Raw genomic sequence first — 23224 nt, 5'->3', positions numbered from 1 at the left:
TTCAAATTTTGTACCTGAACATTATTCTTGCCGTGCGATACGAGTATTTCCGCTAGTTTTATAGACCTATATAAAAATGAATGTTTGTACAGTATACAAACTCACATTATTTTCTTAGAATACTTCGAAGTAGTTGTATTGAAGACAAGAACGTTTAGAATAGACCGGATGCTATTTAGAATTCTCTGATGTGTGCTCTAAGGGAGGAGGAAGGTGTTCAAAGGAAAAGATATGTTTAAGATTTATGCCAAAAATAGAGTACCTCAGGAGCACGTTAGGAAGATGAAACTCGATTTGTAAGCTCATTTTTAAAACAAGTGACATACACATATGACTTACAATCTTTTAAAAAAATACAGTGTGGGTAAGACATCTTTAGCAGTGAGCGGAGTAGGAAAGGTGTAACTAAAAGCAGGGGTAAAAGTGGATCTGAAAAGGTGAGGGACGGTAGGTGAGGGCTTCCCCCTGCCTATCTTTGCCCATTATAATTTTTTTATGAGTTGGGGGGACGCCGTACATATATTTTTTGAGGTGGGAGGACGGCGTCGCCCCGAGTTTCCCCGCACTTTTACCCCTGACTAAAAAAAAAATCGAGAACAACCTAGACCCCATATTAGCGTCGAATCCATAATTTTCGGAAAGCTGAGGTGGATAGTGACACTCCTGATGTCGTTTAAGTGATAGTTCAGTCCCATCTGCATGGAGGATAAGAAAGGGTGAAAAAACAAAGTGTCCAAAATGATCCACTTTACTGCCGAATCCGTAATTTTCGGGATCTTTAAGCTGATTGGTGCCAGTCCCCATAGGCGCACACTTGAAGAAAATATTGGGAGGGTAAAATAATGAATAAATATATCATCACATTCAAACGTTTTCTATCAACTGTTTGATGAAGGCCCCCGCCCCGCCCCTCTCCCGAGTTCTCGGTAAGCTGCATCCACTCCGCTGCATCCGAATTCACGACCTAATGCAAATTTGCCTAAAGGCTTTAAAACAAATTCAAAATTTGGGAACTTCACTGCAAGTTTGCGCTCACACTGATCTTCACTTGTCTATCAGTGCTACCAGTGTGTTGGTTGAAGCTTCAGTGCTTCATTAAACACAGTTTGGAAAATGGCGTTTTCTGTCGAATAAAAAGGCTCTTCCTATATTGAATTAAAAGCACGACGAAGTTTACGACAGAAATTCTTGCTCCTGTTTGTTAATTCTTGCTCGACTGTATTATATTGGGAGGGGGAGAACCCCAGCTATATTTCTAAATATTGGGGGGCCAAAAGCGTCTACCCCCCTTAAAGTCGGTGTTTATGCCAGTTCCAATGATATTTAAGACCAAGTTTAGCAAAGAACGTGCATGTCAGTGACACGGGAATTGACAGTGCAAAGCTTTGGTTGCCGCCATTTATTCTACCCAACTCAAGAAACCTAATTAAAACTACTGTAGTTTTCTCTGGTTAAGAATTGAGAAAAAATGTTACGAATAAAATTGATTATTTTTTCTCGTAGAATCTGAGTCCACAATAGAAAGAAGGGCTCCTATTTGAGTTTTCAAAATTGCTCCATCCCACTCCCAGGAGGAGGGAACTGGCTAATTTCATTACGGGCGAATTTCTTCCATCAAAATGCTGACCTTATTTTTCTAACATAGGCCTATTTTACAGTCTCAAGTTAAAATCCACACCCTATTTATGTTCAGACATAATTCAGTTTATATACCAACGGCTCGGGGAAACATAATGGTACGTACATGACACTTTCTAACTTTAAGTAAACTAGGAAAAAAGTTTCAACATTCGCATGTACTACAATGTAATGAGACGTACCAAACAAGCATCCCCGGCTATCTGAAAGGTACATTTCCGAAATTAAACTATCTACATACTGTTCTGTGGTTCAATCGCAAACCATTCTACTTAATTACTCAATTTCACCGGAAATGGCGCTTATCATTATCTTCACCCGAGCTGTTCATATTTGAAACGATTGATTCTACGAGAAAACAGATGTAAGAATCTTTTTGTGTAGAAGTTTATAAACTACAAATACAGGGCAAGTAAAAATGATGTAATCGATTTCACTGTAAAATCTAATAAACATATGTTATTGTGAGACATGCGCTTCAAAAGATTAACTTTCGAGGTTTAGTTTTCATGCAGTATTTCCACTTTCTACCGCAGTACACGGCATGAAATGAATTGGCGATATTAATCGCAACATGCTACAAAACATGGGAAAGGGTATGGATCCGGTGGAATAGGATGTAGTTGGTGGGAATAATTAATAACAAATTATATAATAAAACGATAAACTACAACGAAAATTATGTAAAAAAAAATACTGTATTTTATCGGATCTACGTATTTGAACAAAATTCCAAAGTTCTACTTCGCGTGGAAGTATGTGAGATTTAAGGTGAAAGATAAGACTCTTTATTAAAAAAAAAAAAAAAAAAAGCTTTGTAATAATTACAAATCAAACGAATCGTAAATTATATAATTACACTTATGTTTATGTCTAAATTGTATCCGATTTTAAAGCTTGAAAATATTGCCATTATTTTATCTTTCAGCTAATCCTTATTTGGATTGTGACCCTTGTAAGCAAAAGTACGTCTGAAGGAACACAACATGTAGAAAACGATGACGACTTAAGCAACGAAATAATTATAATAGTGGACGAAGACAACGAAGTGGGCTCTGATATTCGAGACGGACATCTACCTGAGAAAATCAAGTCTCATTTGCCTGATAAGACTCCGACAGTCTCTAAACCACTACCAGGACATTCGTCAGAGATGGCACCACATCAACAAGAACATGTGCCAACACCACATCCTCCTAAACCAACTATTGTTAAACCAGTGACGTATCCAGACAAAACAACAACAATGAAACCACACGTTCCTGTTCATTCCGGAAAGACAACAGTATTGCCTACAGTAGTATATGTTACGCAGAAACCACCAGTGACTGAAGCACATCATGATAGCTACTCACACCAGGAAACTACTCTAAAGCCACACCATTCAACAACAACTTCTAATAAAGTGGTAAAATTTTATCCAACACGTAACCCTTCAACAGCAAAACCATACTCAGTTTATACTCATCATCCGATAGTAGATAACACTCATGCTCATGTACCAACAACAGAACCAAATTCTCACTCGCACGCCCATATAGCGACAACTACTAAACCCCACACTGCTGAATATTCATCACATGAAGTAACAGCAACACAGCCGCATCATGATATAACGCTGCATGAGGAAGTAACACCCAAACCACATAGCGAGGTTCCAACACATCGCCCAACAACAATCAAAGGGCAGTATCCTACGCGATCGCCACACAGACCAACAATATTACATGCACATCATGGGGAATCGCATCATTCACAACCACATAATGCACCAACTGCGCAAGAATATTCTTCAGCAAATTCACAACAGAGGCCGACCACAATCCAAGGGCAATATCCGACACGTGCTCCACACAGACCAACAATACCTCAATCAAATCATGGAGGATCACTTTCCACACAGCCAGATGCATCTGTCGTTGCATCGTATTCATCTACTTATTCACAACATAATCGACCTAATATCAGGCCACAGTATCCAACTCGGTCACCACACATACCTACCGTGCTTCATTCACATCACGGGGAATCACATTCTACACGAGCACACACTACAGTAACGAAATCCTTAACTTCTCTGCACCCACAACACAATCCTACCACAATCAAACCTCATTATTCTACGTATCAACCACATAAACAAACAACTATTACATTTCTTTCTACAGCAGTGCAGAAACTGACAACAAAGGCATACCCTCATGGAACTTACAAACCAACGACAACTAAACCTCACTACATTATAGTTGACACTCCGACCACAATCAAACCACACCATCCTACGTATTTACCTCACAAACCATCTACAGTAACACCACATCATCCTACAAATTTACCTCACAAACCATCTACAGTAACACCACATCATCCTACATATTTACCTCACAAACCATCTACAATAACACCACATCCTCCTACACATTCACCTCATAATCCAACCACAATCAAACCGTATCATTATTCTACTCCTCCTCACAAACCAACCACAGTGAAACCTCATCTTCCTACACATTCACCTCATCATCCAACTACAGTGAAACCACATTATTCTACTCCTCCTCACAAACCAACCACAGTGAAACCTCATCTTCCTACACATTCACCTCATCATCCATCTACAGTGAAACCACATTATTCTACAACTCAATCTCACAAATATACAACATCATATACGTCGAGTCATACACAGAAGCTTACACCAACAACTAAACCACATAAGACAACAACAATTAATCCACCAAAACCAGTCATAATACCATCAAACACTCACAGTAGTTCAAAACCCATAATCACTAGCACTTCGAAACCGGAAGTTCTTTACAGTTCTCCAATTTCTCACAAACCATTTCCATGGCCATGGTTTTGGTTCCATAGGAGCAACAGACTTTTGGATGCACTTCTCGCTGCCAAACTGAGGAAATTGTCACACATGCATGAACATTTACACCACGACGTCTTGGAGGTAAGGCTCAATTAGTAGATAAGCTAGTTGTAACGAATTTAATACTTGTAGAATCTCCATATTCTTGTTTGAGAAAAATGATAATTATATCGGATAAAGAAAATATCCACTAGCATTTTTTTTTAAACCTGAGAAGAAAGGTCGGGATGCTTAAGTGAAAACTAATTATTTAGAAAATGTTGATTTCGAGAAATTGTTTTAAAACTTTTAATGTTTCTGGTGTATCTGACGTTCTAGTTTACCTATTATGTGTGTTCTATATTTTTTTATTTCTCACACATGAAATGATGTTTATAATGTTTGAATTCTTACAACCAAATACAAAGTTCAGCTTTGCATTCAGAAGCAGGTTATAACCAGAAATTATAACCAGGTTATAACTGTGCACATCTGAATTGTTACAACAGACGCCTTCATATTCAGCATGTATCGGTATTTTCATAAATTGACTATTCATATCCTTCCTATTAGTATGATCAAAATAAACGTTTTCTGTATTTGAGTCGTTCAGTTTCAAACCAACTTTTGTCCATTTACAGCAAGTCCTGGAAAACTCAGAAAAACCGTAGGATCAATATGGTTTGTAGAATTGGAAATATTTAGGGGCACTCAAATTATTCACATGAACACAGTTAAATATTTCCAGTTCCATAAAACATATCGATCTCACAGGTTTTTCTGTTTTCCAGGATTTGCTGTTAATGAACAAAACCCGGTTTCGAACTGAACGACTCATATAGATAACTTTATTAAGTACTGCACATCGGTAGTTTCCGATCTATAGTGATGAATTTCGCAAACAATTGTAGCATCAATAAGCTTTCCTTGAAGGTTGCAACAATCGACCAGTGCTTTGTATTGTCGTTTCAATAGGAACGTGGAGAAGGGGCCCCACTCCACGCTGTCTGCGGATTGGCCCACAAGCCGTAAGCTACGCCACTGATTCAACATTTAACGTGTTTAGTTTAAAATTAGGATTTTGAAAATGAATCTCTTGCTCCTGATTTTGTCCATTGTTTCCGATATCTGTTAAATGGAGGTCCGAGAAACAGATGGATGAGCGTACAGTACTAAATACTTTCTTCATTTCGTGTGAAGACCCGATCAGTACAATTGATATGGTTTCCTGCAAATTATTTAAGATTTGATTCGATTTTAAGTTTAATGTCCTTTTTAGCAGCTAGGCTATATAAGACGTATATTATATAGACTAGCTGCTAAAAAGGACATTAAACTCAAAATCGAATCGAATCATAAATAAGAATTTACATTATCTCTGGACAAAGGGCGGAATAAATATATTATACAGTGCCCCGATATCTGAGTCAGGATTTGATTTTAAACTTTGAAAATATTTGTATAACTTTTTGGTTACCAAGCTTATTCCACAAGAGAGCTCCCTTGTGGCTATGTGAATAGTGTACGCGCCTTTAGCGCGGAAGACCCGGGTTCGCTTCCCGGCGGGAACTCATATGGTTGGGATCCCACGTTAAACTGTAGGTTCGCCTCTCACAGTCACTGCCGAAAGGGATGCTAAACGCAAATCCAAAACCAAATCCCATTCTGTAAGGTAACTCCATTGGTATCGGGCTGATTTCATATAGTTACTTTCATATAGTCATATAGTTAATCCGGTAGAAATTCAAAGTGTAAGAAAAAAAGGCGAGTAAATAAATATAAATTAAAAAAAACAACGATTTTAGCGCTCACCTTAATTACAAAAGATTCTTGGTTCAATCCCAAGTCACGTAAGTTTCTGGTGGATAATTGTTTTCGTGTATTTGTTGTTGTTGTTGGTATTATTACGTTACCTCCCAAACTATCAAACTACCAAACTAACAATAATGATTCACTGTCATTAATCATCCGTCTCTTAGCCTAAAAAGCATAAGCGAGGAGCTCAAAACTAGAAATATAATTTCATTTTCCATTTTCAGTTGTTGTTTTCATCTCTTTCATTGTCTCCCCCCCCCCCCACACACACACACATAATGAAAGAAGAAAAATAAAGAACAGCTAATACGCAACGTAATTCTGAAGCATTTTATTTTTTTTTATGCCAATATACTTTTTGGACTTTTGAAATTAGTTTGTCCTTCTTTAACTTTCCTGCCAACTGGTATTTGATGCATTATGTCAAATATATTTAGGGGTCAAAGTCCGAAATTTGACTTCCATGACAAAGGATTATTATGAGTAATACCTACTGTAAGAGAAAATTTACACATTGCTTTGACATTTTTATTTATGTCTTCGTTACCTTTAGAGCGGGTTAAGTTCCTTGATTGATTTAGACCTGAAGATTTCTTTTAGCAATGAGATCATCCCCGTATGAGACGTTGAATCGTAAGTACATAAACTCCCTCCGCGAATTAAACCCACACTGAGAAAAAAAAATGTAGGTGGCGTACTTAAAAAGATAGGTTACATGCGTAATTCCTGTAGTTTTTGGACTTAACGTACAGCAGACGTATAACTGAAAACGCATGTTTTATAATACTTTCTGTATAAGTGTTCCATCTATACGTACTTTCTGTATGAAACAATGTAGGCGGTCAGGATCTCACATACAAATTGACGTATATAACATATAGCTGACGAAGGTAACTTAAGTATATGCATGTAATATACGGAAAACTGTTAGATGTCAGACATCTTGCAACGGCATGATATAACATCCAAGGGCAGTCCCTATGTAGCATACGGATAACATATGCTCCGTACTGATTTCTATAGTAAGTAAGAGGATACCGTATATTTGTACAATATACCGCTGTCCGGAGAACGGATTTTTCTCTGTGCATGTTTGTCGCACCAAAATCACATAAGTAAATCATATAAACATATGAGGGTAAGTTGCAAAATGTGTTAGGATTTAAGTATCTATACATTAGTTTGTTTACGATATGATGACTAATGGAGAACAAATACTTTTATTGTTTACTTATTTCTTTCTGTTTGTGGATCAAAAGATCCAATATTTTTCAGGCAAAAATTTTCTTGTAGGCATTACACTATCTGGAGAACTACATATAGTGCACCAAAGTCAAATTATCTCTTAACTCAGTATGATATGCTTATTCTGTACAAAATACAACTCGATTTAGGGGCCTTTCAAAAATTTTGTGGTCCCTGATCCAAAAAATTAATTATTGGCTAAGATCGCTATTTTTTAATGCATTTTTTTGAATCATTCCTAAAATTCTTGTTCAATACGTATAAAGACACAGAGAGAATGATAAATGGCTATTATTTATTTGTAATTTCAGAATAGCTTTCACATACTTATTTTGTACCCTGAACCTTTATCGTTAACATAATCAAACTCGTCAATTCTTTTGCTTCAGATAAGTTGCATTCTGTAACTTCAACAAACTCATTCACTATTTTTCTCCATACCGCTCTCTAATTTGCTCAAATAAGTTCAAACACTGATTTTTTAAAGCGTAAGATACATACGAAAGAAAATTTTCAAGGACACCTTAAGAATGGTTTAAAATATCTACAGGAGTTGAAAATGTATCGCTTGATGCTCTTTCTTGTATTTCTATGTATATCCAGAAATGCAATAAAGTGCTTCATATGACACATTATCTATTCTTAGGGACATTTTGAGGCATATTCTAATTCTTTCTTTGTGTATACAACTTTTTTTTTTATTATTAGATTAATGTACTATAGGATCTAAGATTTATTGGAGCACGTGACTCACTTGTATTTATTTATAAGAAATGACGTAGAGTGAAAGATATGCGAACAGCAACAGAAATATTCAAGAATGTTAAAGGGATATTTCCTGACGAGGGAACCTATCCAAGTGTAACTCTGACTTCGAGTCGAGACTATGGTCGTTGGATACCTTGTTCCATGTTGAGTTCTCTTATTGATTGATTAAGCTGCTCTCCACAAGATGATGCAATACGGAGCTCTGAGACGAGACGAGACAGCTTTTGAGACGAAATATCATTTTCAAGGTGACTTTTTGAAACGAGATAGCTTCGATTCATCTCGTCGGCCAGCCAACCTACATCAGCTAAGTCACTGTTGACCCTACACGTTCGACTATGTCAGTTAAACCATAGATGACACCAACACGAAATTTGCCATCGTTATCTTTGCGTAATTCCATCTCGATAATGATTTTTTGTTTCGTAAGACCAGTTCTTAATATAAACAGTTTTATTAATAAATATATTTATTGTCTTTTTCAGGATAAATTTCCAGTGAGTCGGATACACGACTCACGAGGGAAACATACCACAAATATTGCTGACAAATAATTGAAAATCCGTAGAAGAAACATCAATTAACTTCGCATAGCAGAATTTTAAATTGTGTGACTTCATTATATTTGTATGTAATTTATTTATTTGTTTGTGTATGTATTTATTTATATCTCTGTATTACATAATGCTAATATAAAAAATCACAATCTTTGTATAGTACAGTATTAACTTAATAAAATTGAAGTTTCGTTTTTTTTATAAATCATTTGTGATATCATTGGAACACCTAAATTAAATTATTTCATGGTATGTTTCAGATATTGTAGATGTTAGTCATTTATAAACAAGGAATAAGAGCATTTTGAATTCATAATTGAACACAGCGAGTGAAAACCTGCTTAGCATAAGGTAAGAAAACCCTCTCTTCCAATGTCACCCCTAGATGAATTTTTACTAGGGATGGCCAATTCCGGAATTTTTACTTTCTGGAATCCGTAAAGTAAAATCGGAAAAATTTCGGAATTTTAAAAAAAAATTCAGAAAAATCCAGATTTCGGAAAAACTTCCGAAATTCAGAAAAATTCCGGAATGAGAAAAAATTCCAGAATTTAGAAAATGCCGGAATTCAGAAAACTTCCGGATTTCGGAAAAGTTCCGGCATTTTTTTGAACTCCGGAATTTTCCGAATTCCAGATTTTTCCGAATCCGGAAAGTGAAATTTCCGATTCCAGAAAATAAATTTTCCGGAATCTGGATTCCAGAAAATTTTCGTGATCCCTAATTTTTACTAAATTGAAATGTAAAGGCTAATATTAAGTATACACATGTCCAAAATTATTGTCGCATGTCTATAAATATGTCGTAGGAATATAAATTGATAACGAATTCGCTCGGTATTTCTTATAATGTTGGTATGTGTATAATCGGCTAAGACAGGTATGTGGCAAATTTCATGTGAAAATAGCAGCAAATAAGAACAATATAACGAAAAAATATTTTATTGTCCATTTAGCAACATTTTGATTTATTCATTCTAATTTTCGTATTTATAATTCTTTTCCTATGAAATTTACCACAAATGTACATTTCCCGATTATACACATAGTAACAGTATTAAAAGTATCCTGCAAAATCTTGCAAAAAGACAGTTATAGATATGCGACAATCATTTTGGACATGAGTGTACATAAGACAATCATCGATCAAAATACCTTATGGATGAAATTAATTGAATCAGTAGTTTTGAAAAGGTCATGAGTCAGAAAAGTGAAGTTACGAAAAGATCGAACAAAAACCTGTTTATTTTTTTAAACTCCTGCTAGACATGAAATGATCGATCTTTGTCTGAAAAGTAGTTATTTTTTCATTGTACGAAATGAACAACTTGTTTAAGGCAATTGGTAGAAAAAAAACTCAATGCAAATTCGCTATTCTCTGACTCACGACCTTTTCCGAAGCGACTGATTCAATTATAACCATCTTGGTTCAAAACTTTCTATATCATCATATAAAATATGCTGAATGTAGCTCAAACCGTATGGGACTATTTCTATCAAGAAGAATTGGAATCGCCTTCACTCTGTTTATGATAGGTATATGGGACAATTCCCGTCCAGGATTTCCTAAGGCAGGGCGCAAAATTTCAAAGTCAGACACACTCACCAATCCAAAAATGATGGTCACCAGTATCTCTCACGTACAAATTATGAATTCTTGGTTGACAAAGAAAGAGATTACATCAGAGCACAAAATTTCAAAACCAGACAATTAGATTCAGGATAATCAATTTTGAATTGAACAATTCATATACATGTTAAAAAAATATATTACCTTAAGACTTCACGTTTTATAACGCTCTCTCCCTCTGCACTGAAGTACTAATTGTTGATTGCAGTTTTCGGTCAAAGTCCTTAATTGAAAAGCCATCAACGGAAATTGTCAGCAAATCATCCAGTGTGTCAGTCTTCGATGAATTCCTTTAGGCAGTGTCAACTCTGTTGAAACTGCTGAAGCTTCTCTGATATGAAGCAGTACTCACAGGTTAATTTGCACAAAATGTGACAATTGGAAGAAAATTTGGGAATCTCGTAACGAAGTTTTTAGTGTCTGATTCAACGTCCATAAAGAAAACAAAAGTTTATATTCTGCCTATTCTGCTACGACAAGTTCGACTTTCTCACTGTATAAATCTGGTTGCAAAGCACTTTTCATGTCTGTTGTGAAGACTTTACATTTCGTGTTTTCTCTCACTCAGTGACAATTATTTTCGTGCGAATCAGAAACTGCGTAGCGCTGTAAGTTTAGGCAGAAACCATTTCTACTGAACACTGGTCGCCAGCTCTAAATGTCTAGTCGTCAATGGCAACCTGGAGACCGGAAATTTTGCGCCCTGCCCTAAGGAAATGATTGATCGCAATCATTTCGTCGTCACGCCTATAAAATCTATCACCGTACAGACTACAGACTTTACTTAATATTGTTCAATCCATGTCGGACTATTTAATCAAGAAAAAAACAGGAATATGTTCTATCTGTAAATATTAGATTTATCAGATAATTTTCCGTTTTACATTCGTCAAGAATACGATTGAGGTCAACTATCTCTTTTCAAAACCGTCTACACTATAACTACTGTCACTATGCAAAGTTTCCTCAGTGTGTCTCAACTTTCTTGAATTAGTTCGAGCAGGAAATAGCGAAACTGAGTTGATGCTAGTAGCACTAATAGTATGGGATAGCATTTTGACAACTATTCCTTAAGGATATGATAGATCAAAACCATCTTGCACCACTACACTACGAACACTATTAAGCTACAAATCTTAGTTATTTTATCAAAACCGAGCTGGAGAAAGTTTAGAAGTAAGAGATGAATGAACAAAGTGAGTGAATAGAAACCGTGATGACTCAGCGCAATAGTGTTCATCTTTGTTGCATGGGATCTTTGGTTCGATCTCAGCTCGCAGCAAATGAGTTTTGAGGTGGAAAAACCGTGTATAGAGAATGACTTATGGTTCTCCTATTTCTTCCCACTTTCCTAATTCCACCATTTCATTTATCACCACCGTCATCATCACCGTCTTTCTTAGCTTCGATCCATAACCGTGGGATGTTAGACAAAAATGAAAAATCGACTGAACTGCAAGATCTTAACATATTGTTCTTTTTTATAAATTTGAACTCCATTCTCAAAGATATAATATAAAATTGACAAAAAAGAAAATAAACTAAAACACAACTCGCGTTAAGAAATTTTGCAACTGAAAATTTTTCTCGTGTTTCTAACGAGATATATTACAACCAACTGTAAAATGTATTATTATTCATACGATTTTGTTCGTGAATCGTTCATTTCACATATAGTAAACTGTACGTATTAAACTGAATTGAATTACTTTCTTTTTAAAGTTCCATGATTTTCTGATCGATAATATTAACCACTATAAGCAAAAAAGAACCGTTAATTTATAGTGCATATTTTGAATAAAATCGAGTCTTCTATTTTTTATATTTACTTTATCTTTATGACTTTTTCTTTTTCAAAAATTGTTTCCAAAATCATTCTTCACAATTACAGAATGGTTTTCCTTGTCAAATAAATTAGAAATACTGAAGCAAACTGATAGTGACTTTTTTAGACGAATATAAATTTCCTTCCCAAGTAAACATTTCTGAACAGTTTTCAGAAATATAATTTTTGACATAATTCAGGTATAAATCTTCGTTGAAAATTTGATGAAATGTTAGAATTTGATTACAAAATTTGACCGAAACAAAGCAGTTTGAAATGAAATGAAATGAAATCTTTGAGTTTTACGTCCCACGTTATGCCGGTTAGGCTAAAGGAGACGGTGATGATGAGTAATGAATGAAATGGTGGAATGAAGGAAGTGGGAGAGCCCCGAGAAAACCCACGCACACGGTGTTTGTCCACCACAAAGTGCACTTGGTGAGGGCTGGGATCGAACCCGGGACCCCAAGCACCAGAGGTGAACGCTCTACCACTGAGGCACCGCGGCCCACAAAGGAGTTTGAATAGAAGACCTAGGGATGGCCAGATCCGGATATTTTTGGATCCGGATATCCGGATCCACTTGGGTCCGGATATCCGGTATCCGGATATCCGGACACTGGATCCGGATCCGAAAATCCGGATCTTGGATCCGAAAATCCGGATCTTGGATCCGGATCCGAAAAAACGGATCTTGGATCCGGATCCGAAAAACCGGATCTTGGATCCGGATCCGAAATTTCGAATCTTGGATCCAGACCTGAAAAACCGAATCTTGGATCCGGATTCGAAACTCCGTGTCAGAAAATTCGGGTGTTCCGAATCAGCAAAATTTTCGAAATTATTGACAAAGTGATTTTCATTCCTATGCTTAAAATAAGATTTTAAGACACTTTTGGTATCTGATCGTGTGACAGCCTTGCTTTCTCTTCATTCTGTTGATATTTGGTTTTCGTGCCTTAATATGTCACAATTACTCCAAATTTGATTGAGTAAAACTGTCGACTTAGGTGAGAGCAATCTCATTGTCAGATTCGATTCTAGTAGAAATACTTGACCGAAAAGGTAGTAAATCTTTTTTAAAGCGGTCGTCCTGATGGAAATTTGTCCTTTGTTTTCTGTAACACTAGTCAAATGCTGGGATGAAACCTTAGTCTCAAGCCCAAGCTTCTTCATTAGACTCAGGCTGCTTACTTTTCTAATTCTTTCTGAGTTATTGTGGTCACTGAATGAGGCCATTTCCTAGTCGTGATGGGCTAGGCCATTGCTAATAGAACAGCCCATAAAATATAGATCAAATCAAATTAAGGAGCAACTTCCTTTTCTTGCTCTTGATGAGATTTTTTTCTTTCTTTAAAAATACGTTTCTCTGTGACCGTACCACTCCAGTTAGAATTAAGAATTGTAGTAGAGATGAAGTTCTAAATGGCAATTAATGTATCAAAATCAATGTATTAATGTACTGTATGTGTATACAAAATACCACATGGAGCCTCGAGCAGTAACACGTATCTTTGTAATTAGTAATCCACTACTATTAACTCTGCATAGGTTGTATAAGGAGCTATATCATTCATGTAAACACATAGGCGGATGCAGGGGGATGGCGAAAAGTCGTTCGCCTCTACCCAGCGCCACCATTAACAGTGTACTTTAGTAGTAATTTGTGGCAATTTCAGATCATCTAAGTAATTTTTCACTGCTAGCATCCCCAACCGCCCCCTAAGAATCCATCCGCCCCCTCCAGGAGTCCGTTCTGGATTCGGCCCTGCGCAAACATAATATACAACTCATTCAAGAGTACATTTTGGTAGCTTTTTAAAATTTTTATCTTAAAGGATTGTCATTTCTCGTGGCTACTTATGCAATTTTGTCCACAGGCATACATGCAATTTCCAGTCATTACGCAAATACATTTATGTACTTAATAGACCTCGGCTAGTTGGGGGCTTCGCCACTAGACCCCCGTTACTAGGGCCTCGCACCACTAAAGCCTCTAATCATAATCAATTTAAAAAGAAATGTCTGGGGATTTGCCCTTAGACCCTCTGATATCTCATTTGATCGGCCTATGACCTCGTACCTCGTAAACCTACAACCATACCGAATCTCAGTTCAAATATCAAATTGTATGTAATAACATTCCGGTATCCCGAGACATACCGAATTTCAGTGCGAGTACATGGGGGCTTTCCCCCCAGCCCACACATTTGCTCGGTCTACGGCCTCGCACATCATACGCCTGCAAACACAACGAATTTTTAAGGGGGCGCGGTGGCAGTTGAGCTCGTTGTCTCGAGCTGTTCACATCGTGAGTAGTGTTGGTCCCATTGGAGTGCCTGATATCGCTACTCATACGTTAGTTGAAAAGACTTGTGCTTCTTCCACAAGTTTTGTGCTTTAGTGTGATCGGTGAATCTCACCCTGTGTGTACAGTGTTTTGCAGTTTAAATAGCTTGTGGTAGTATGGAATATAAGAAGGATTTACAATTTCAATTAATATTTGACCGAAGATATAGAAATGTCAAACCTAATGCTAGTCAAGTATATCAGTGGTTGGAAAATAAGTTTCCTCGTATCTTCGACAACATTTGTGCGCTCTAGTTACATGCGGAATCATATAGCATATATATTAAGTTTAAAGATTTACAAGCCTATGAACATTTCGCAGCAACAGCTCCTTCGTCTGTAGATTTCACGCATGTGTTTGGGGAAACAAGCACAGTAAGGATCGTCCCCGCTGATGACCCCATTCGGTTGGTGCGTATATATGACTTTCCTCTTGAATTACCGTTATCATTCCTAGAAGATCATTTCAAAAGTTATGGTAAAGTGCGCAAAGTGGAACCACAACTATGGAGTGCCCCTTTTCCCCCAGGCATAGACAGTGGCGTACGTATTGTTCATATGGAAATACATAAGCATATACCGTCCCGTATCATAGTGCACGGTTGTAAGGTGAGTGTGTCTTATGAAGGGCAGCCTATTACTTGTTTCAGATGTCAGAGTAATTTTCACACGATTGCCACGTGCCCTTTGAAGAACGCAAAACCAACTACGGCCGCCCCTGAACAGACGTCTCTACACATGACGGAGATTGGCAAAGTGCATCGCTCTTTTCCCTCTTCTGGCTCGCCTTCGCTCTCTGTCATTGCCCCCCGGGCCCCTGATCAGAGTTCCTCAGGATTGCCTTCATTGACTGATACCAACGAGTTTCCAGTGTTAGTACGAACACCCCAAGTGAATTCATCTCTAACAAATAATGCCCTAGTTATGGAAGATTCTGAAGTGAAACTGCGACCCCCGCCTTTACAGAATACGCCGGTGGATGTCATGGAACTTGACTCGACTCGTCCGTCGGAGCAGGAAGTGTTAACAGTTCCGTCTGGTTCTTCGTCTGAAGTGCAAGACAATAATGTCCCGTCTTCAGCTGAACATACTGTTACTTCTGTGCAAGCTGATTTTTCTTCACAACAAAAAAGAAGGAAAGTTACTCGAACGTCTACACGAAAGAAAGAACAGTGTGCCCTTGATGTTACACGAGGGATAGACCAAGCTGAGCCACGCGAATTACGATCACAACATCGGGCAATATCTGATTCAGAATTGCCCTGAGGCGTGGTGTGTTTACTCTTCGCTATTGACCTTCACACCTGCTTTCCAGGGCTTCGTCCACATTGTATGTTATGATGTATTTGGCAGTGATAGTGTTTGTGTTCGTACAGGAAAGTTCACTCGGTTTGTTTTCTATTCGTCTCAAAATGCGTCACTTTACTAGTGTTCATGGGAAAGAATCCCTTTCACCTTTGTAAGTACTTTTTTCTTTTTGTTATAGTTTTCTTTTTGAGTGATTTTCTAATGTTAACAGTAAATTCATTTAAGTTAATATCACTCAATATTCATAGAATCAGTTCCGATCATAATAAGGCCCTTCTAAAACAGTTCATCGAAAGCCGCCGACCAGACGTTTGTTTTCTACAGGAAATAAGTTCTCTGCTTACATCTTTGGATTTTCTTACCAATTATCAAGTTATTATTAACCGCGACCAAGAGACTGGGGTTGCGATTTTGGTGCGAAAGGGTCTGAGTTATGATCGTGTTGTGTTAGCCCCTGAAGGAAGGGCTATACGTTGTTATATTCAGAACATTTGTTTTATAGCATTATATGGTCATTCTGGCTTTACACGTGCAAAAGAGAGGAATGAGTTTTATGCAACTACCATTCCTTCTTTACTTCCTCCGGGAATTCCTCATTGTATAATTGCCGGAGATTTCAATGCCATTGTTGATCCCCGAGATTCTCTGACGCCTACCACGCCTTGTCCTACTCTGTCAGAGCTTATTCGTGTCCTAAAGTTAAAAGACGCTTTAGTTGTGTCAAACTCGAAGCATGTATTCACCCACTGCACTACTACGACGAAGAGTAGAATCGACCGAGCTTACATTTCAGAGAGTTTATGCACTGCGGTGATACAACAAAATACAATTCCAGTGGCGCGGTCCGATCATGCCGCGATTGAAGTAGCCTTTAAAATGCCTTTCTTGCTACCACCGGCCCGGGGCCCTTCCTATTGGAAGATTAATAATGACATCATGTCTCGCCCGCAGGTTGTAGAGGAATTCTCGCGTCGCTTACCTTATTGGTGCAGCATGCAGCGGTACTACCCCTCTGTTATTTTCTGGTGGAATTTATATTGTAAACCTAAATTACGCAGTTTTTTTTAATGGCAAGGGCGGATCGCGAGGGAAGACGACCACCATTTACATGAATTTTTATATCAAGCTCTCTGTGACTTTTGGAATGCTCCGCCTTCGCTGGAGAACCTGGCTTGTATTAACGGTATCAAACATCGATTGAAAACTATTTACTCCCACACGTCGATTAGTGCGTATTTGTCGGAAGACTTTTATCATCGCTTTCCGGAGGAGACTATAACTATTTATCATGTTGATTGGATTTTGCGACAACGGCGTTCCACCGCCATTCTTTCTCTCATTCTGGGAGATGGCGCTACTACTACTAATTGTTCGCAGATTTTACAAGAATTCACGCGCTACTATACAGACTTTGCACGTGCGCGTCCCATAGACTACTCATATGCCCCGGAGTTTTTGTCCACGTTATCTCACCATCTCACGGATGACGAGTGTCAGACATTGATCAATCCCATTAGTGCGGAAGAAATTTTCGCAGTCCTCAGGCGGGCAAAGGGCCGTAGTGCCCCCGGAGAAGACGGATTAAATATCCAGTTTTATAAACAGTATTGGTCTCACCTCAGTCCCTCTCTTACCGCTTTATTCAATGCTTGGTTACGAGGCGAAGCAGTGGGTCGTAATACCGCTATCTTAGTCCTCATTCCGAAATCCCGCGCAGCGCATTATGTTCAGGACTATCGACCTATTTCTTTATTGCCCGTCGATCTTAAGTTGTTCACTAAAGTGCTTACAGCCCGACTTCGACCAATCATCCGTCACTACATTAGTCCTTATCAGGCAGCACTCCATGCTACGCATAACCTTTCCTATACTCTTCGCTCTTTGCGCGATATTTTTGCTTATTTTCATTTTCGGCAGGTGCCTGCGGGCGCATCAGCTGTAGATTTAGAAAAAGCGTACGACAGTTTAGATCACAGTTTTTTGTTGCAGGTGCTGGAAGCCTGGAGGTTTCCTTTAGCCTTCCGCACAGTCATTAACAATTTATATACCACGGCCAATTTCCGTATACAGATTAACGGACACCTTTCCCCTCTTATTCCGCTGAAACGTGGATTAAGGCAAGGATGTTCTTTGTCAACGATACTTTTTGCACTCGCATTAGATCCTTTACTTCGACAGTTGGCCACCCTGCACCCCCTGGACCCTCCCGTTTCTTGAGTCAAAATATATTCGGGTATGCGGATGACGTCACCATCACCGGCGTGGATCCTGTTCGTATGGCGCGGGTTTTTGCAGTGTTGCAACGTTTTGCATTTTGTTCCGGATTACAGTATAATGTACAGAAAACTAACCTATTACAGTTCAATGGTTTTCATTTACCTGCTAACGAGCCTGGGGTGCCGTGTGTACCCCACGTCACTTCCTTGAAGATCTTAGGTATCCCGTTTACGTCACAACCTACTCCCCTTTTCGAGGAGATTTGGTCCCCGTTGTTGTTACAAATTCGCCAGCTTTTGTTTTCTCAGCGTTTCCGTCGCCTTCATTTAATTCATCGTATTCACTTTATCAATATTTACATTGCACCTAAGCTGTGGTATCGGGCTCGAATTTTCCCCTTACCGGAATTGTTCGCTAAGCGGTTTGACTCCTTATTCCTATGGAATATATGGCGTGGCTTCTATTTTCGTATCCCACGTGCAGGACTCTATCTTCCCCGTTCACAGGGAGGGCTGGGTCTAGTACATCTCAGATTGAAATGTCAAACTCTGTTTATGCTCGATTTCTATGCTGCAGTTGCTATTAACGAATCCTTCACACAGCAATGGATACGATGTTTTTGGCCTAGTTATGAATTACCTGTGAGCCCCCCGTTTATTAACTTTGCTGATTGTTGTCCGGCGTACATTACTTCACTAATACGTTATTGGACATACAGTGGTGTGGTTCTCTGCCCTACGGGATACAATTCTCGCACTTTGTATAACTTCCTTCTCTCGTTGACTAACGATCAGATTATTCTCCGAATTCCTCACCGATATGCTCAGACTACGTGGTCACAGGTATGGGCTAATATCTCTGCCCCGGTATTACCTTCATACCTACAGGTTGAATGGTATCAAGTGGTGCATCAGTTGGTGCCTACGCGCTCTCGTTTATTTGAGCTGAAACGTGTTCCTGACCCACTGTGTTCTCGATGCGCCAAAGAAGATACACTATCCCACCGGTTCGATCAGTGTGTGGGTGCTCCAGCTATCTGGAACTGTCTTACGTCCTTCTTAGGACGAATTTGTCGTCGACCTCCACACCAGTTCATAGTATCCTATGTTTTGTTTCCGGATTTTCGTTATTTTCCACAGACCAAACACCACGCTGTGCTTTTTCTACTGGCGTGTACAATTGTGTATATCCATCGCCATGTACCTTTGCTGGATGCTCGCACCTACTTGGATTTTTTAAAACGCATTCGCCGAAAGCTCTTTTCCCCCGAGTTGGACAGGCAGTATTTTAGTAGGTTTTTAGAAGTGGTGTTGCAGTACTCTCCTCCCTTCTCGTAAAAAAAAAAAACCGCTACAACTCATGATGTAGGTTTATCTTTTCGTTTTTATTTAATTTTTTTTATTTTTCGCGATTATTGTTATACTTTACAATTTCCTTTTCTTGTATGTAAGACATATTGTATTGTATTGTATTATATTGTATTCCTAGGAGTCAGTCTGGTTCTTGTACACTTTTTGTATAAAGACAAGCACATGAACAATAAAACTAGTGGTTCAGTGGTAGAGCGTTCACCTCCGGTGCTTGGGGTCCCTGGTTCGATCCCAGCTCGCGCCGTGTGGACTTTGTGGTGAACAAACATCGTGCTCGTGGGTTTTCTCGGGTTTTCCGTTTCCTACCACTTTCTTCATTTCATTTATTTCTCATAATCACCGTCTCCTTTAGCCTAACCGGCATATGCGTGGGACGTAAAACTCAAAGATCTCATTTCATAACGAATTTTTGTTCAAATAACAAGTTTCATTTCTCTAACATTCCAGGATTCCGAGATATAAAAGTCTTTTCTCCCCGCCCCTTTTCTTCCCCTCTAAGACATACATCAAAAAACGCTTAAGTACATACCTAATTATTTCAAATGCAAAGTCCAAATACCAAATTCTATGCTCCTAACCTTCAGAGGTTCCCAGATATCGACATGTTATTATAATAATTACAATCCCCACCCTCTTTCCTTTCCATCTCTTCTCTTTTCCTTTTTACTAAAACGTCAAAAAACACTGAAACACATGTCAAATTATTTTCAATGAGAAATGCAAATACCAAATTTCAAGTCTCTAACCTTAAATGATTTAACATATTAATACAATAATTCTAATCTCCACTTAATTTTCTTCTCGCCCTTTTTCTTCCCTTCTGGGCCACATATTAAAAAAACGTTGAAATACGTATCTAATTATTTTAAGTGAGAAGTTCAAATACCAAATTCCATGTTTCTAGCCCTTTAAGTTTCCGAGATATAGGCATATTATTATACTAATTGCAATAATTGCAATTACCACTATAACGAAATACTTTGGATAGATTATTAATCACCTGTACCTTGGGCAGAAAGTGCTCATACATGTGCACTATACTTAATAGAATGTTAATTTAATAATAAAAAAGAAGAATGTTTTTAATATATGTAAAAATATATATTATGGGATAGTGTTATGTAATTAGTTGCTATGTAGTTGTTTTATGGATACCTAATCATCTTGTATGTGCGCATGACAATTTGAATGAAAATACATAAAAGTGTATCAACTAATAAATCATTTGATACCGTTCGTCGACTTTATAATTTTGATAGAAAAGGTGAGAATAATAATATGTATAATTATTAAAGATATTTTTACATGCAAACTATTACTACCACTCGAGATTCCTATATCATCGATCGAACCAGGTTAACGACTACCCTTGGTGAGTCGTTATAAAAATTTTGGTTTACCTCACCCGGGAATTGCTGTAAATTCATATCCCGAAGCAAAGTAAGGGTGAATTTACTTTTGTAATAAAGTTAATGAATACAAATTTCACCAGACTAAGAAGTGGTAGAATAATTATAAGAAAAATGAACGGTGAGGCAATTGAGAAAGAATCCAATAATAGTGACGACGGTGAACATAGTGTAGCACCAGGAATGACATCAGAAGACCGAATCTTGCTAGCCTTACAGCGACAATTGATTCAGATGTCTACCGAATTAAAGCAGACGATAGAGCAGAAGTCCGAAGAGTCCAACAAGCAATACGAGGAATTAAGCAGACGAATGGAACAGAAGTCAGATGAAACGAAACAATTAATTATCCAGACGATGAACGATATCACCTCGCAGTTCGAGGAAAAGTTAAAAGGAATATCTGAGGAATGCCAGGATAATCACAACCACCTGAGCCAAGAAATCAGTGATGTAAAAAAGGATTTAGAAATAATAGAATCTTCTGTTCAACAGCAAAAGATTCAGGTCATCAATAATTCTAACAACATACGTGCAAATACGCAATTGATAGCTACTCTACAGGAAGAAATTAGAACGCTACAGTTTAAGGACAACACATACCACAATAATATGGGTAGTGATCGCTTGGATTTTCCCCAATCATCAGAGATGGCTTCGCCTTCACCTGTGTCTGATGAGGATATTATTTTGGAAGAAATTCATCCGAAGAGGACAGATGGGCGGAAAAGGGATGGTGCAACGACACATCACGTCATGGATAGGAATTGTCACCCAATAAGTACACGGAATGATAAAAGAAAGGTAAAGTTAAGTGTTAAGATGAGTGAAATACGGGCTATGAGTAAATTCAGTGGTAAATGTAATGAGAACGCTACTTCTTTCCTGGAAAAATTTCAGGACGAATGCAATATAATGTGTATAGATAGATCACAATATATGAAATTAATCCCTCATGTATTACTCCCACCATGTTTTTTATGGTTTAAAGCCGTACGTGATCACATCAATACTTATGAGGAATTCAAAGCAGCGCTAATTGCGAATTATGAAAATGACTTTTTGCTTGCAAATCGAGATGCCACCATTAGAAATCAACATTTCAATTTTCGTTTGCACAAATCTGTTGTTGAATTTGTCGTAAATACATACAACGAATTAAAAGTCGTTAATCCATTACAATCGGAATCTAGAATAATAGCATCGATTCGAAATTTGCTCCCATTTAAGTTACAACAGATCTTGTTTTCTACACAGTGTATGAGTTTCAACCATTTATTAATGCTTGTCCAATGCTATGAAACTCAATACCATGCTATGAGTCAACAAGCAGGAGTAGGTAAAAATAAGAATAATTCAGATCATTTTGTACCTGTTCGGAATCTAAATATCAGAAGTGTGAACGATACGGAACACAACCTAAGCCGAGTAAATTCTAGCAATCAAAACGAGCAAAATAGACAAAGTTATGTAGGGAATCAGCCTAACCTAATTAATCGTGGTAATCCTGATGTCAGATCACCCAACAGAAGTAGACATAAAAACAATCGGAATATAGGGCGAAATTACAGGAATACAACAAGCTACATGGATAGACGTAATTGGAGGTCAAGAGATGGCACTTCGTATCAAAATCAGAACCACGATGAAATACATGTACAGCATATTGTGGAACCTAATCATGATTGTGCAGTACAATGTACTTTATTAGAATCCTATGCAAGTATGAATGTAAGCTGATTACCGTTAATGAAATTAGGTTAAACCCATATCAGTTATAGATTCTTGTGAACTTTTATTTTTAAGTTTATGTGTTAATATCGATAATGAAAACGACTCTTATAAATACTTGAAGTGCTTAGATATAGTTTTAGATAGACTGGAAAGATAATTTTCAAATGATTTTAATTCTCTCTTGTTAATGTGAAGAACTATAATTCGATTCATAATTGATTAAAAACAAAGATTATTTATATTAGATTGACTTGTGTTGAAAACCTAACTGTCAAAGATTATGTTAAGTATAAAATTCATTCTATTAAGTTAATTATTCAACGACTATCTTGAATGAGATTCTTCTATATTTTGATGCCTTATTGATCCAATGTTTATTTTAAAATATCACCCAATATAATTATTAAATAAAGCGCCCTGGATAATGGTAACTCATGTTTTAACTGTAATTGCTTCTTACGATTTTGACTTCGCACCCTTCAAAGATTAAATAAATAGGC

The 23224-nt window shown here is 37.7% G+C and overlaps 1 protein-coding gene across 1 annotated transcript in view; it reads left to right on the top strand.

The window, feature by feature from the left end:
* LOC145693557 (uncharacterized) overlaps positions 1-9091 on the top strand; it is a 42745-nt gene extending 33654 nt beyond the window's left edge. The window contains exons 2-3 of the mRNA XM_081769650.1: positions 2567-4600; positions 8812-9091. Of these exons, the coding sequence (XP_081625776.1) occupies positions 2567-4600; positions 8812-8880 (2103 nt within the window). The 3' untranslated portion in view covers positions 8881-9091. The remainder of the gene's footprint in view (positions 1-2566; positions 4601-8811) is intronic.
* Positions 9092-23224: the final 14133 nt, after the last annotated feature.

The sequence above is a fragment of the Thermobia domestica genome, chromosome 1, assembly GCF_964235325.1.
Source record: "Thermobia domestica chromosome 1, izTheDome1.hap1.1, whole genome shotgun sequence".
In the NCBI taxonomy this organism is placed as follows: Eukaryota; Metazoa; Arthropoda; class Insecta; order Zygentoma; family Lepismatidae; genus Thermobia; species Thermobia domestica.
Note: the sequence above shows the minus strand (reverse complement) of the source record. Positions and strands in the feature narration are given on the sequence as shown.